Source organism: Ornithorhynchus anatinus, chromosome 7 (assembly GCF_004115215.2).
Source record: "Ornithorhynchus anatinus isolate Pmale09 chromosome 7, mOrnAna1.pri.v4, whole genome shotgun sequence".
Taxonomy (NCBI): Eukaryota; Metazoa; Chordata; class Mammalia; order Monotremata; family Ornithorhynchidae; genus Ornithorhynchus; species Ornithorhynchus anatinus.
In genome coordinates this window covers 82,273,924-82,287,406 of record NC_041734.1, presented here as the reverse complement: position 1 = coordinate 82,287,406, position 13,483 = coordinate 82,273,924, and the positions used below count along the sequence as shown (strand labels likewise).

Genomic DNA, 13,483 nt, shown 5'->3' with positions numbered 1-13,483 from the left:
GTGGGCCAGTCACTTAACTTCTCTGTGCCTTAGTGACCTCATCTGTAAAATGGGGATGAAGACTGTGAGCCTCACATGGGACAACCTGATTCCCCTGTATCTCCCCCAGCGCTTAGAACAGTGTTCTGCACATAGTAAGCGCTTAACAAATACCAGCATTATTATTATTATTATTGAAAGTGCACAGGTGTGAAGTGGTCAGGGTTGTCAGTCAACCATGTATTTACAATTGTACACTCCAAGCGCTTAGAACAGTGCTCTGCACATAGTAAGTGCTTAACAAATACCAACATTATTATTATTAAAAGTGCACTGGTGTGAAGTGGTCAGGGTTGTCATTCAGTCAACCATGTATTTACAATTGTGCACTCCAAGCGCTTAGTACAGAGCTCTGCACATAGTAAGGGCTTAACAAATGCCAACATCATTATTATTATAAGTACACAGGTGGGAAGTGGTCAGGGTTGTCAGTCAGTCAACCATGTATTTACAACTGTACACTCCAAGAGCTTAGTACAGAGCTCTGCACATAGTAAGCGCTTAATAAATACCAACATCATAATTATTATTACTATTATTATCATTATTATTAAAAGTGCACAGGTGGGAAGTGGTCAGGGTTGTCAGTCAGTCAACCATGTATTTACAATTGTACACTCCAAGCGCTTAGTACAGAGCTCTGCACAGAGTAAGCGCTTAACAAATACCAACATCATTATTATTATTATCATTATTATTAAAAATACACAGGTGGGAAGTGGTCAGGGTTGTCAATCAGTCAAACATGTATTTACACTTGTACACTCCGAGCGCTTAGTACAGGGCTCTGCACATAGTAAGCACTGAAATAGCAACGTTATTATTATTATTAATAAAAGTGCACAGGTGGGAAGTGGTCAGGGTTGTCATTCAGTCAACCATGTATTTACACTTGTACACTCCAAGCGCTTAGTACAGAGCTCTGCACATAGTAAACACTTAAATAGCAACATTATTATTATTATTAATAAAAGTGCACAGGTGGGAAGTGGTCAGGGTTGTCATTCAGTCAACCGTGTATTTACAATTGTGCACTCCAAGCGCTCAGTACAGTGGTGTGCACATAGGAAGCGCTCAGTAAATACTGTGGAATGAATGCCCAGTCGAGGGCTGAGGTGAGAGGAGCAGCCCTTCTGACCAGGCGGGAAAGCCAAGTCTCGCGAGAATGAAGCCGCCTCGGGCCGCGGCCGCGCGGGGGCGGTAACGAAGCAGTGAAGTCTCGCGAGAACTCGCTGGTTGAGGCGCTGAACGAAGTCTCGCGAGGAGATGGCGGTCCTCGCGCCCGGAGCCCGCCTTGGCAACGGGAGGGGGGGTGGGGGGGCAGGGCCTGGCTGGGGGCGAGGCCTCCACCGGAAGTTCATTCATTCAGTCATTTCATCCTATTTAATAATGATAATGTTGGCATTTTTTCAGCGCTTACTATGTACAGAGCACTGTTCTAAGCGCTGGGGGAGATACAGGGTCATCAGGTTGTCCCATGTGGGGCTCACTGTCTTCATCCCCATTTGACAGATGAGGGAACTGAGGCACCCAGAATAATAATGTTGGTATTTGTTAAGCGCTTACTATGTGCAGAGCACTGTTCTAAGCGCTGGGGGAGATACAGGGTCATCAGGTTGTCCCATGGGAGGCTCATAGTTAATCCCCAGATGAGGGAACTGAGGCACAGAGAAGTGAAGTGACTTGCCCACAGTCACACAGCTGACAAGTGGCAGAGATGGGATTAATATGTGCAGAGCACTGTTCTAAGAGCTGGGGGAGATACAGGGAAGTCAGGTTGTCCCACGTGAGGCTCCCAGTCTTCATCCCCATTTTCCAGATGAGGCAACTGAGGCCCAGAGAAGTGACTTGTCTGTCAAGAAGTGTTCTTGTCTGTCCGTCTCCCCCGATTAGACTGTAAGCCCGTCAAACAGCAGGGACTGTCTCTATCTGTTGCCGACTTGTTCATCCCAAGCGCTTAGTACCAGTGCTCTGCACATAGTAAGCGCTCAATAAATACTATTGAATGAATGAAGTGACTTGCCCACAGTCACACAGCTGTGGCAGAGCCGGGATTCGAACCCATGACCTCTGGCTCCCAAGTCCCTGCTCTTTCCACTGAGCCAGTAATGATAATAATAATGTTGGTATTTGTTAAGCGCTTACTATATGCAGAGCACTGCTGTAAACGCTGGGAGAGATACAGGGGAATCAGGTTGTCCCACGTGAGGCTCACAGTTAATCCCCATTTGACAGATGAGGTCACTGAGGCGCAGAGAAGTTGAGTAATAATGATAATAATGATGCTGTTTGTTAAGCACTTACTATGTGCAGAGCACTGTTCTAAGCGCTGGGGGAGATACAGGGTCATCAGGTCGTCCCACGTGAGGCCCACAGTCTTCATCCCCATTTTACAGATGAGGGAACTGAGGCACAGAGAAGTGAAGTGACTTGCCCACAGTCACACAGCAGACAAGTGGCAGAGTCTGAATTCGAACCCATGACCTCTGACTCCCAAGCCCATGCTCTTTCCACTGAGCCACGCTGCTTCTCTATTGAGTGCTTAATGTGTGCAGAGCATTGGACTGAGCGCTTGGAAAGTACAGTTCGGCAATAGATAGAGACAATCCCTGCCCAACAATGGGCTCGTGGTCTAGAAGGGGGAAACAGACAGCAAAACAAGTAGACAGGCATCACTACCATCAAAATAAACAGTCCCTATCAATAATACTTATGGTATTTGATAAGTGCTTATTATGTGCCACATACTATACTAAGCACAGGATGCATACAAGCAAATCAGGTTGGACACAGTCGCTGTCCCACATACAGCTCACTGTCTTCTTCCCCATTTGACAAATGTGGTAACTGAGGCACAGAGAAGTGAAGTGACTTAATAATAATAATTATGGTATTTGTTAAATGCTAAACTATGTGCCAGACACTGTACTAAGCACTGGAGTAGATACAAGCAGATCAGGTTGGACACTGTCCCTGTCCCACGTGGGGCTCACAGTCTCAATCCCCATTTTACAGATGAGGTAACTGAGGCCCAGAGAAGTGAAGTGACTTGCCCAGTGTGCCAGGCAGTCTTCTAAGTACTGGGGTGAATACAAGAAAATCGGTGTGGATACATGAAGCAGCTCCCTTCTCCTGGGTTCTAATTCCAGCTTCACCACATGTCTGCTGTGTGACCTTGGGCAAATCACTTCTCTGTGCCTCAGTTATCTCATCCCTAAAATGGGGATTGAGACTGTGAGCCCCATGTGGGACAGGTTCCGCGTCCAACCGAATTTGCGTGTATCCACCCCAGGGCTTAGCATAGTGCTTGGCACAGAATAAGTGCTTCACAAATACACTTATTATGATTTATCACTTCGGGGTCTGTCCATAAGCTCACTGCGGGCAGGGAATGTGTCTGTTTATTGTGCTCTCCCAAGTGCTTAGTACAGTGCTCCGTACACAGTAAGCAATAAATACAATCAGTCGGTTCAGTTGTATTTACTGTGTGCAGAGCACTGTGCTAAGGGCTTGGGAGAGTACAATAGAACAATAAACAGACACATTCCCCGCTCACAACGAGTTTACAGCCTAGGGGGCTTACACATCCACCACCAAGGTCAGCGGAGCAGGGCTTCCAACAGTTCATTCAATAGTATTTATTGAGCGCTTACTATGTGCAGAGCACTGTACTAAGCGCTTGGAATGAACAAGTCGGCAACAGATAGAGACGGTCCCTGCCGTTTGACGGGCTTACGGTCTAATCGGGGGAGACGGACGGACGAGAACGATGGCGATAAATAGAGTCGAGGGGAAGAACATCTCATAAAAACAATGGCGACTAAATAGAATCGAGGCGATGTACATTTCATTAACAAAATAAATAGGGTAATGAAAATATATACAGTTGAGCGGACGAGTACAGTGCTGAGGGGATGGGAAGGGAGAGGGGGAGGAGCAGAGGGAAATGGGGGATAAGAGGGTTAAGCCTACAGCCCCTCGGGCTGTGTCCCATCACCGGGCTCGCCCACTGCTGGGGTCAGTGGGGCAGGTCACTGGGCCTGTCCACCACCTGGGGTCAGCAGGACAGGGCTTCCAACGGTCCCTCCAGCCTCACGCCTCCATCGCCAGGACTGCCCACTGCTTGGGAAAGACACTGGGCCTGTCCACCCTGGGAGCCAGTGGGGCAGGGCACTCGGCCTGGCCACCACGGGGGATCAGCAGGGCATGGCATCGCGCCTGCTCACCCCGGGCCCAATGCCCCAGGCCTGCCCAATGCCAGGGTCAGCGGGGCAGGGTTTTCAGCAGTCCCCGTGGCCACGCCTCTCCACCCCCAGCCTGCCCACCGTCAGGAGTCCGCAAGGCAGGGCACCGCGTGGGAGGCCGCAGCCTGGTCGCACCACCGGCCGATAGGCACGCCCGCATCCTCTCCCCTCGCCTAGAGGAGGTAGTGTGCCCGGGTAACATGACCTCTGGGTGCGAGTCGGGGCCGCTCGTCAGCGAGCCGGCAGAACAGGACCGGGCAGGACCTGCCAGGAAGCTGTAGGTCGGTCTGGTTTAGAAATAATGGAGATGATGGTATTCATTAAGCAGTTAGTACAGTGCTCTGCACATAGTAAGCACTCAATAAATACAGTTGAATGAATGAATTTAGCAGTTTACGAATGCATGACACGGCAGTCGGCCCCGGGAGAGAGTTTACGGGCGGAATGGGCCGGGGTTCTGTTCCGGGGCCGATGGCTGGCTGCACCGGAGCCTCGCCTCTGGCCGTGGCCCGTTCAGCGGGATGATTCCCTTTCCTCTGTGACCGGGTAGGCCCGGCCGGTAAGACGAGGCTACGGTATCCATCTAGAGCGTGTTCTGTCCCAAGTGTTGTGCTAAATACCGGGGCACCTACAAGAGAGGCAGATCGGACACAGACCCTTTCCTCTCACGGGGCTCAGTCTGAGAGGGAGGGAGAGAGAGCGGGGGGCTCTCACTCGCATTTTACACAGGGGAAAATGGAGGCCCAGAGAGGTTCTGGGACTCTTCCAAGGTCGCAGAGCAACAGAGGCCTCCCGACCCTCAGCCCGGGTCCCTCCTCCCTGTAGATCCCTTCCCTGGAGTCCTCCGGTCAGCAGGCCCAGACTGAGAGCAGGGTGGTGGAGGAGGGAGAGCAGCCAGAGACGGGATGCCAAAGTCTCCGCCCCCTCGGCCCATCCTCACCTGGCCATTGTGGCTGGCACAGGGCAGGGCACTGCCGGAGGAGGAGGCGGCGGGGAGGGGAAGTGAGGGTGTGCGGAGGTGGCTGTGTGTGCGGATAAAAACCAGTTTGGCAGGTCCGGAGGGTAAGCGGGCCCCGTCAGGACAGGCGGGCCCGGGCCTGGGAGCTGCTGCCAGGGGCTGAGAGCAGACGATTGGAAGGATGGATGGATGGATGGATGGATGGATGGATGGATGGATGGATGGACGGACGGACGGACGGACGGACGGACGGAAGGAACCATGAGCGTTCTGGGCGGCACAGTTGCAGCAGCGCCTCATGGTTCCGTCGGGAGCGTGTACCCCACAGCCCCACCTCCACGCCCAGGTCCACACTCCCTCCCACCCTCCGCCACGTCTGCCCCGAACCAGTTTGTCAGGGCGGGAGGGTGGGGGTGTGGGAGCGAACCTCCCTCCCTCCGATTCTGGGATGGGGAGGGTTTCCACCTCCTTCCCCGGAGGCCCAGCAGCACCGCAAGGCCACTCTTCCGCAGGGAGAAACACCTCTGAGGACAGGACCGGGTGGGCACGGCGGGCACGGCGGCCTGCAACCTCCTCACCCCGGCATCCGCTCCTTCGCCTCTGCCACTAAGAGCCTCCGGGTGGTCGATCAATCATTCGTTCGTTCATTCAGTCGTATTTATTGAGCGCTTACTGTGTGCAGAGCCCTGGACTAGGCATCCATCGATCAATTGATGGTATTTATTGAGCACTTACTGTCTGGGCGGTTCCAGTTGTCCCTTGGTACGGTGAGCTTCCCGGGCCTGGGATAATAATAATAATAATAACTAAAGAATAATAATAATAAAAATTGTAGAATTTGTTAGTGATGGTATTTTTAAGCACTTACTATGTGCCAAGCAATGTTCTAAGCACTGGGCTAGATACAGGGTAATTAGGTTGTCCCACGTGAGGCTCACAGTCTTCATCCCCATTTTACAGATGAGGTACTGAGGCACCGAGAAGTTAAGTGACTTGCCCAAAGTCACACAGCTGACAGTTGACGGGGCCAGGTTTAGAACCCATGACCTCTGACTCCTAAACCCGGGCTCTTTCCACTGAGCCACGCTGCTTCTTGTACTTACTATGTGCCAGGCACTATACTGCAAGTAATCGGGTTGAACAGAGTCCCTGTCCCACAGGGGCTTACAATCTCAATCCCCATTTTATAGATGCGGTCACTGAGGCACAGAGAAGTGAAGTGACTTGTCCAAGGCCACACAGCAGACAGGTGGCAGAGCTGGAACTAGACTCCTAGGCCAATGTTCCCTCCACTACGCCAGGCTGCCTCTCGGTTCGGCACTTCTTTTGTGCCAAGCACTACACTGAGCACTGGGGTAGTTACAAGTTGACCAGGTCCCACATGGGGTCCATAATCTAGGTAGGAGGGAGAACAGATCCCGCATGCCCATTTTACAGATGAAGTAACTGAGGCCCAGGGAAGTGAAGTGACTTGCCCAAGGTCACACAGCAGCCAAATGGCAGAGCCATTATGGGTTCAGGGCCACAGGCAACTTAGAGGGAGGTGCCCTCTCTTCACTTGCCATCCCTCCCTTCCTTCTGTGAGATCTTCGGAAAAGCCCCCTCCTTCAGGAAGTCTTCCCTCACTAGCCTGTCCCCAGAGGTCGCACTTCCTGCTTCTGCATAATAATAATGCTACTATCTGTTAAGCGCTTACTCAGTGCCATGCACTGTTCTAAACGCTGTAATAGATGCAAAGTAATCAGGTTGTCACACAGCTGATCAGTGGCAGAGGCGGGATTAGAACCCACCACCTCTGACTTCAAGCCCTTGCTCTTTCCACTGAGCCACGCTGCTTCTGTATGACCCCCAAGTTTCCTGGTCAGTGCGCTGTGTGTGGCAGATGCCCAGCACAGTACTCTCTGTGTGGCAGACGCTCAGCACAGTGCTCCGTGTGCGGCAGACGCCCAGCACAGTGCTCCGTATGTGGCAGATGCCCAGCACAGGGCTCTGCACAGCACTCTGTACACACTCAGTACATATCTATGCATCTAGTAAGTGCTAGCAGAAAAGCAGCATGGCATAGTAGAGAAGCAGCTAGATCATGGGTTCTAATCCCGGCTCCACCACTTGTCTGCTGGGTGGCCTTGGGCAAGTCGCTTCACTTCTGTAGGCCTCAGTGACCTCATCTGTAAGATGGGGATTGAGACTGTGAGCCCCAAGTGGGACAGGGCCTGTGTCCAGCACGATTTGCCTGTATACATTCAATTGTATTTACTGAGTGCTTTATTGTGTGAGAAGCACTGTACTAAGCATTTGGGAGGCTACAATATAACTACAATAATAATATTAATTACAGTATTTAAGCGCTTACTTTGTGCCAAGCACTGTTCTAAGTGCTGGGGTAGATACAAGGCAATCAGATTGTCCCACGTGGAGCTCACAGTCTCAATCCCCCTATTACAGATGAGGTCACCGAGGCACAGAGAAGTGAAGTGACTTGCCCAAGGTCACACAGCTGACAAGTGGCGAAAGATAAATTCCTGCTCACAACGAGCTTACAGTCTAGATGGGGAGACCGACATTAAATAAATTACAGGTATAATAAGTAAATTGCAGATATGTAGTAGTATTTATTGAGCACTTACTATGTGCAGAGCACTGGTGCTTTGTAATATGTATCCACTCCAGTGCCTAGTACAGTACCTGGCACGTAATAAGTGTGTAGCAAATACCAGAATTATTATTATTATTATTACAGCGCTCTACCTACTGCAGGAACTCAGTAAAGACTGGTGGTGCTGAGGATAAGGACAGTTGTGTGGATCTTTATCCGCCACCCATCTGGAGGGTAGTACTATCTGGAGGGTACTAAGCGCTTAGTACAGTGCTCTGCACACAAGAAGCGCTCAATAAATACGACTGAATTGAATGAATGAGGGTAGCCGGCAATGGCACCGCAGATGGCATCATAATAACAATAATGTTGGTATTTGTTAAGCGCTTACTATGTGCAGAGCACTGTTCTAAGCGCTGGGGGAGATACAGGGTAATCAGGTCGATCTCACGTGAGGCTCGCAGTTAATCCCCATTTTACAGATGAGGTCACTGAGGCACAGAGAAGTTAAGTGACTCGCCCACAGTCACACAGCTGACAACTGGCAGAGCTGGGAGTCGAACTCCTGACCTCTGACTCCGAAGCCCAGGCTCTTTTCCACTGAGCCACGCTGCTTCCCCACATCCAGATCACACCACATCACATCCAGAGTCCCGCAACATTTCTGCTTCTAATTCCATATGAGGAAGGGAGATGGGCGAGTTCCTATTAATGAGCGATTGGGTCCATCCGATGGCAGCCATTTGAGAAACGGTGACTTCTGCCTCTCCTCCACCTTGGGCCAGAGTTTCCCGGTTAACGGATTATTTCCCTGTCCGCCCTCGGCCCCTGCTGCCGGCCTCGTCGCTGGCCGTGGGGGGAGGAAGGCTGGTGGTGGCCGCCGCGCTTGACCGGGCCCCGGTGGCCCCGGTGACCCTGGCCCCGTCCACTGCTCTTGTTGGCAATTTGATGTGGTGATGTGGTATTTGTTAAATGCTTCCCGTGTGTCAAGCCCCGTTCTGAGTGCTGGGGTAGATGCGGGTTAACCAGACCGGATACAGTCCCCGAACCACGTAGGGCTCACGGTCTAAACGAGAGGGAGAACGGGTATTTCTGAAGCAGCTTGATGTAGTGAATAGAGCACGGGCCTGGGTTCTAATCCTGGCTCCGCCACTTGCCTGCAGTGTGGCCCACTTCACCTCTCTGTGCCTCAGACGCCTCATCTGTGAAATGGGGATGGAGACTGTGAGCCCCACAGGGGACGGGGACGGTGTCCACCCCGATTTTGCTTGTACCCACCTCGGCGCTTAGTACAGTGCCTGGCACATAGAAAGCGCTTAACAAATACCGTCATTATTATTATCGTTATTATATTTAATCCTCATTTTAGAGATGAGGTAACCGAAGCCCAGAGAAGCGAAGTGACTCTCCCAAGGTCAGCCAGCAGACAAGGGGCGGAGCCGGGGCGAGAAGCCTGCCGGGCCGGGGCCGGGCTCTTCCCGCTAGGCCGGGGTGCCGCCTCTGACCCGTCCCCTCTCTTGTCCTTCCAGGGTCCTGTACGTGGGGCTGGCCTGCAACACCGCCCGCTACATCTACATCTCTTACCTGGAAAACGCCTGGACCGTGCTCCCCATGGAAGTTCTGCAAGGTGAGCCCATCCGGACCCCCCACCCTCGACCCCCATCCCGGGCTCCCACGACGGACCGGCCGGGGCCCGGCGGCCGGACCGACGGCTGACCGTCCCTTCTCCGCAGGGGTCACCCACGCCGCCATCTGGGCGGCGTGCATCTCCTACCTGAGCGCGGCGGTGCCCCCGGACCTGCGGACGTCGGCGCAGGGCATCCTGCAGGGCCTCCACCTGGGCCTGGGCCGCGGCTGCGGGGCCATGGTCGGCGGCGTCCTGGTCAACTACTTCGGTCAGTCGCCGCTCCCTCGCCCTCCCGCCTGCCGGACCCAGGCCGGAGACCGGTTCCCCGGACGAGCCACGGGCAGCGGGGTTTCCCCTCGGCTCCGTTTTTCCGGTGCCCCCTCCCTTTCCCCCACCCTGATGGGCCGCTCCTCCCCCGTCGGCCGGTCACCCTGTCCCCTCATCCTCTCCCCCCACTCCTCCTCTCCCCATTTCCCCCGTCTCCCCCGGCCCCCACCCATAGTCAGTCCCCTCACCATCCCTGCTCATCTCTGACCTGCCCCCTCCCCCAACGCACCACACGCCCCGCCCCCGACCCCTGGAACGCCCCCCCCTCGCAAACCCGTCTCACCTCGTCCTCCCTTCCCGCCCTCGAGAGCCTTCTTCAGATTCCCATCTTCTCAGAGACATTCCCCGCGCGATCCCCTCCTTCCCAACCGAGTGATCTCACAGGCTGTCTGAGCGCTCCTGGGTGGAGCTCGCCCTTCCCTTTCAGCGTTTACATCCACACTCACCTGTGGCCTAGTCAATGCCGCCGGTTGGCACCTACGTCCCTGCTTCCCTGCCTCCCTGCCTCCCTGCTTCCCTGAGTAGGCCATAAGCTCTTCGAGGTCAGGGACTGCGGGATCGACTTCCAGCGAATGTTCCCCAGCTCGCGCTTTGGAAATCCCACAGCTGCCCGGGCCCAAGCCCTGCACACAGTAGCTGTCGAGGAACCACTGATCGCAATGAACCGGCCTGTTCGCATGTGCCCTGCCCCCCTCCCTCCCCACCCCCCATCCAGATGTGCCATTTGGTGGTTCCCACAGGGGCCGCCGCCACCTTCCGCGGGATCGGCATGGCCTGCCTGGTCACCCTGCTGCTCTTCGCCCTGATCCAGTGGCTCGCAGTTCCGGACGAGGAGGAAGGTAGCCTGTCCGCACCGCGGTCCCGGGAGGTCTGGGGGGATGCGCCGCCCCTCCCCGGGACCCTCACACTGGCACCGCCAGTGTTTCTTGGGTGGGGATGGCCGGGGACGTAGAGCCGAGGCTGCCCCCCTCCCCCTCCGGTACCCCAGGACCTCATCCCCGGGTTTGGCATCCACCTATTCCGTCTCCCCGTCCCTCGGCTTGGCCCCCGGCCCCGGCCCCGGCCCTTGGGGGGCGAGGGCGTGGACGCGCCCTGACCTGGGGGTTAAAGGCCAAGGACGCCTGCCCCTCTTCTACCACCAGTTCTGTGCTGGTCACGTGGGTGGCCTTTGGTCTGGGCCTCGGCCCAAATCTCGGCGCCTGAGAGGACAGAGTGGGTCCCAATTTGCTTCTCTCTCGAGCAGCCTCGAGGACACGTGTTACGAAGGGCGATCCCTCTTTATTGGGAATGTGCAGCTCTAGGCGAAGGAAGCAGGGTGGCCCAGGGGACGGCCCACGGGGCGGGGATCAGGAGTCCTTGGGTCGGGCCCTCGCTTCATCCCAGCCCACGGTGGGGCTTCGGGCAAGTCGCTCGGCTTCTCTGGGCCTCAGCTTCCTCATCCGTGGAATGGGGTTGATATGGCCTCCTCTTCCCCGCTGAGTCAGAAGGATCGGGAATAGGAAGGTGCTTTGGAAAAAGCAAGTCACATACAGATTCGTGGCGGCGGTGCCGGTGGTGGTGGCGGGAGTGGGATGAGGAGGAGGATGGTGAGAAGTCAGTAATTCTACAAAGCGCCAACTTCTCCCGGAATCTCCGGTTCCGGCCGGCTCTGGCCGGCTTTCCAGATCCGTGGTCCCGCCCGGCAGCCCGCCTAACCAGGGAGGGTCTGCTATCTCCGGGGCGACCCCCAGTTTCCGGGCCCACGGCCCCCTGAGCCCGAGGGGGGCCGGGTCCTCGCGGATCGTGGTCAACGGCACCTCCATGCAGGCCGGACCGGACCGTGCTTCCCTCCCCGCAGATAAGAGCAGGCTGGCCGAGAGGATCCCAGTGCCGTCCAGCCCGGTGCCCATAGCCACCATCGACCTGGTCCAGCAGCTGGCGGACGATGCCCCGCCGCGCCCCGACAGCCGCCTCCCGCTCAGGAAGTCCAAGCACCAGGAGGACCAGGAGGATGTCAACAAGCCCGCCTGGGGGGTCAGCCCATCCCCCTGGGTCACCCTCCTCTACGCGCTCTGCCAGATCCGGGAGCTGGTCCAGCAGGCCCGCGGACCCCACCCCGCCGAGACCCGACCACTGCAGGTACCACCGCCCCGCCCCCTCCCCGAGACTCGGGCCCTGAAGGTACCGTGCCCGGTCCCCCGCACCCCCTAGACCCACCGTGCCCACCGTGCCCGCCAACGGCGGGCGTCAGCACCCTCAGGCGAATCTCGTGGGTCGGGCCGTGTGGACGGCAGTGGCGGGAGGGGAGTGAGGAAGGAAATGACGCCCAACGTTCAGTTTCCATCAGCCGTTCCCCTTCTCACCTCGGCCGGCAGCGGCTCGTAGTCTCCCTGCTCCTCCACTGGCAGACCGCGGAGCTCCAGGCTGAGCGTCTTCTGTGTGCTGAGCGCCAAGTCCTGTACTGGACACCCGCTGTGTGCAGAGCTATAGCGGACGCCCACCCTGTGCAGAGCGCTGTTCTGGGTGCCTGCTATATGCAGAGAGTGCCCTACTGGGTACCTGCTGTGTGCCGAGGGCTGCCCCGGGGGCCTGTTGTGTGTAGAATGCCGTACCGGGCACCGGTTGTGTGCCGAGCGCTGTCCTGGGCTCCCATTGTGAGCAGAGCGCTGTCCTGGGCACCTTCTGTGCGTACAGCACTGTACTGGGTGCCCACTGTGAGCAGAGCCCTGTCCTGGACACTTTCTGTGGGCAGAGCGCTCTCCTGGGTACCCACTGTGAGCAGAGGACTGCCCTGGGCACCTTTTGGGGGTACAACGTTGTACTGGACTCCCACTGTGAGCAGAACACTGTCCTGGGCACCTTATGTGTGCCGGGCGCTGTCCTGGGCCCCGGGGATGAGGACAGAGGTGGTCAGAGTTGGGAAGTGGGCCTGAGGCCCGGCCTCGAGGGCGGCGTGGATGAGGCCGGGCAGGGACAGCCCCGGGGGTCGGGGGGCACCGCGGGCCTGGGGTGCCGGCGCCAGGCCCGCCGGCGCCAGGCCCGCTCAGAGCCTTTGTGTTTTTCATGCGGCTGGGCCAGGGGCCCGTGGGAAAACGGCTGAAAGGTGAGTCCCGCCTTCTCCCTGCGCCCCCCGACCCTCGGCCCCCGCCCCCCGGCCGGCCCCAGGCCCCCAGCCCCTCTCGTCTGTCTGCGCAGGGGACCAGTGAAGCCTCCACCCCCTGCGGGCCGTCCGGAGACGCCCCCCGCCGCCAAGACACCAACGCCGCCGCTCCTCCGGCCCGGCCCCCTCCCCCCGCCGCGGACCCCGCCCAGACCCCCGCCGCCACCCGCTGAGCCCGCGCCCCACGGTGCCCACGGACTCTGCCCGCCCACCCGCCCCGGCTGCCGTGGGGCCGGCCGAAGCCTGGCGGCGCCTCGACCCTCCCGCGCGCTCCCGGGGGTCCGATCCGGCCCGGCCCCAGATACCTCCCGCCCCTGCCCCTCTGGCCGGCGGGTTGCGCGGAGGGAGTGCCTGGTGTGGGCTCTGACCATCCGGTGCGGACGCTGCCTGGTGCGGACACTGACCAGTCACCGGGAGGGGAGGGTGCTGCCCCTTGCTGGACCCAGATGGGAAGCACCCGGGGAAAATGAGGTGCCCAGGGCCCTCTTTTTCCCAGAGCGGCTTCTCAGAAACTGAGGTCTAGTGAGGGTATTTCTCTTGGCTAGGGGCACCT

At 56.9% G+C, this 13,483-nt stretch overlaps 1 protein-coding gene across 3 annotated transcripts in view; it reads left to right on the top strand.

Annotated features, from left to right (window-relative positions):
* Positions 1-13,134, top strand: part of MFSD6 (major facilitator superfamily domain containing 6) — a 44,630-nt gene extending 31,496 nt beyond the window's left edge. Inside the window, exons 3-8 of one of the 3 annotated variants that reach the window (XM_029069471.2) lie at positions 9,367-9,464; positions 9,571-9,732; positions 10,532-10,630; positions 11,629-11,909; positions 12,849-12,873; positions 12,966-13,059. In XM_029069471.2, coding sequence (XP_028925304.1) covers positions 9,367-9,464; positions 9,571-9,732; positions 10,532-10,630; positions 11,629-11,909; positions 12,849-12,873; positions 12,966-12,976 — 676 coding nt within the window. In that variant the 3' untranslated portion in view covers positions 12,977-13,059. Of the gene's footprint in view, positions 1-9,366; positions 9,465-9,570; positions 9,733-10,531; positions 10,631-11,628; positions 11,910-12,848; positions 12,874-12,935 lie in introns of all 3 variants that reach the window. The other 2 variants (XM_029069470.2, XM_029069468.2) reach the window with 2 other exon arrangements.
* Positions 13,135-13,483: the final 349 nt, after the last annotated feature.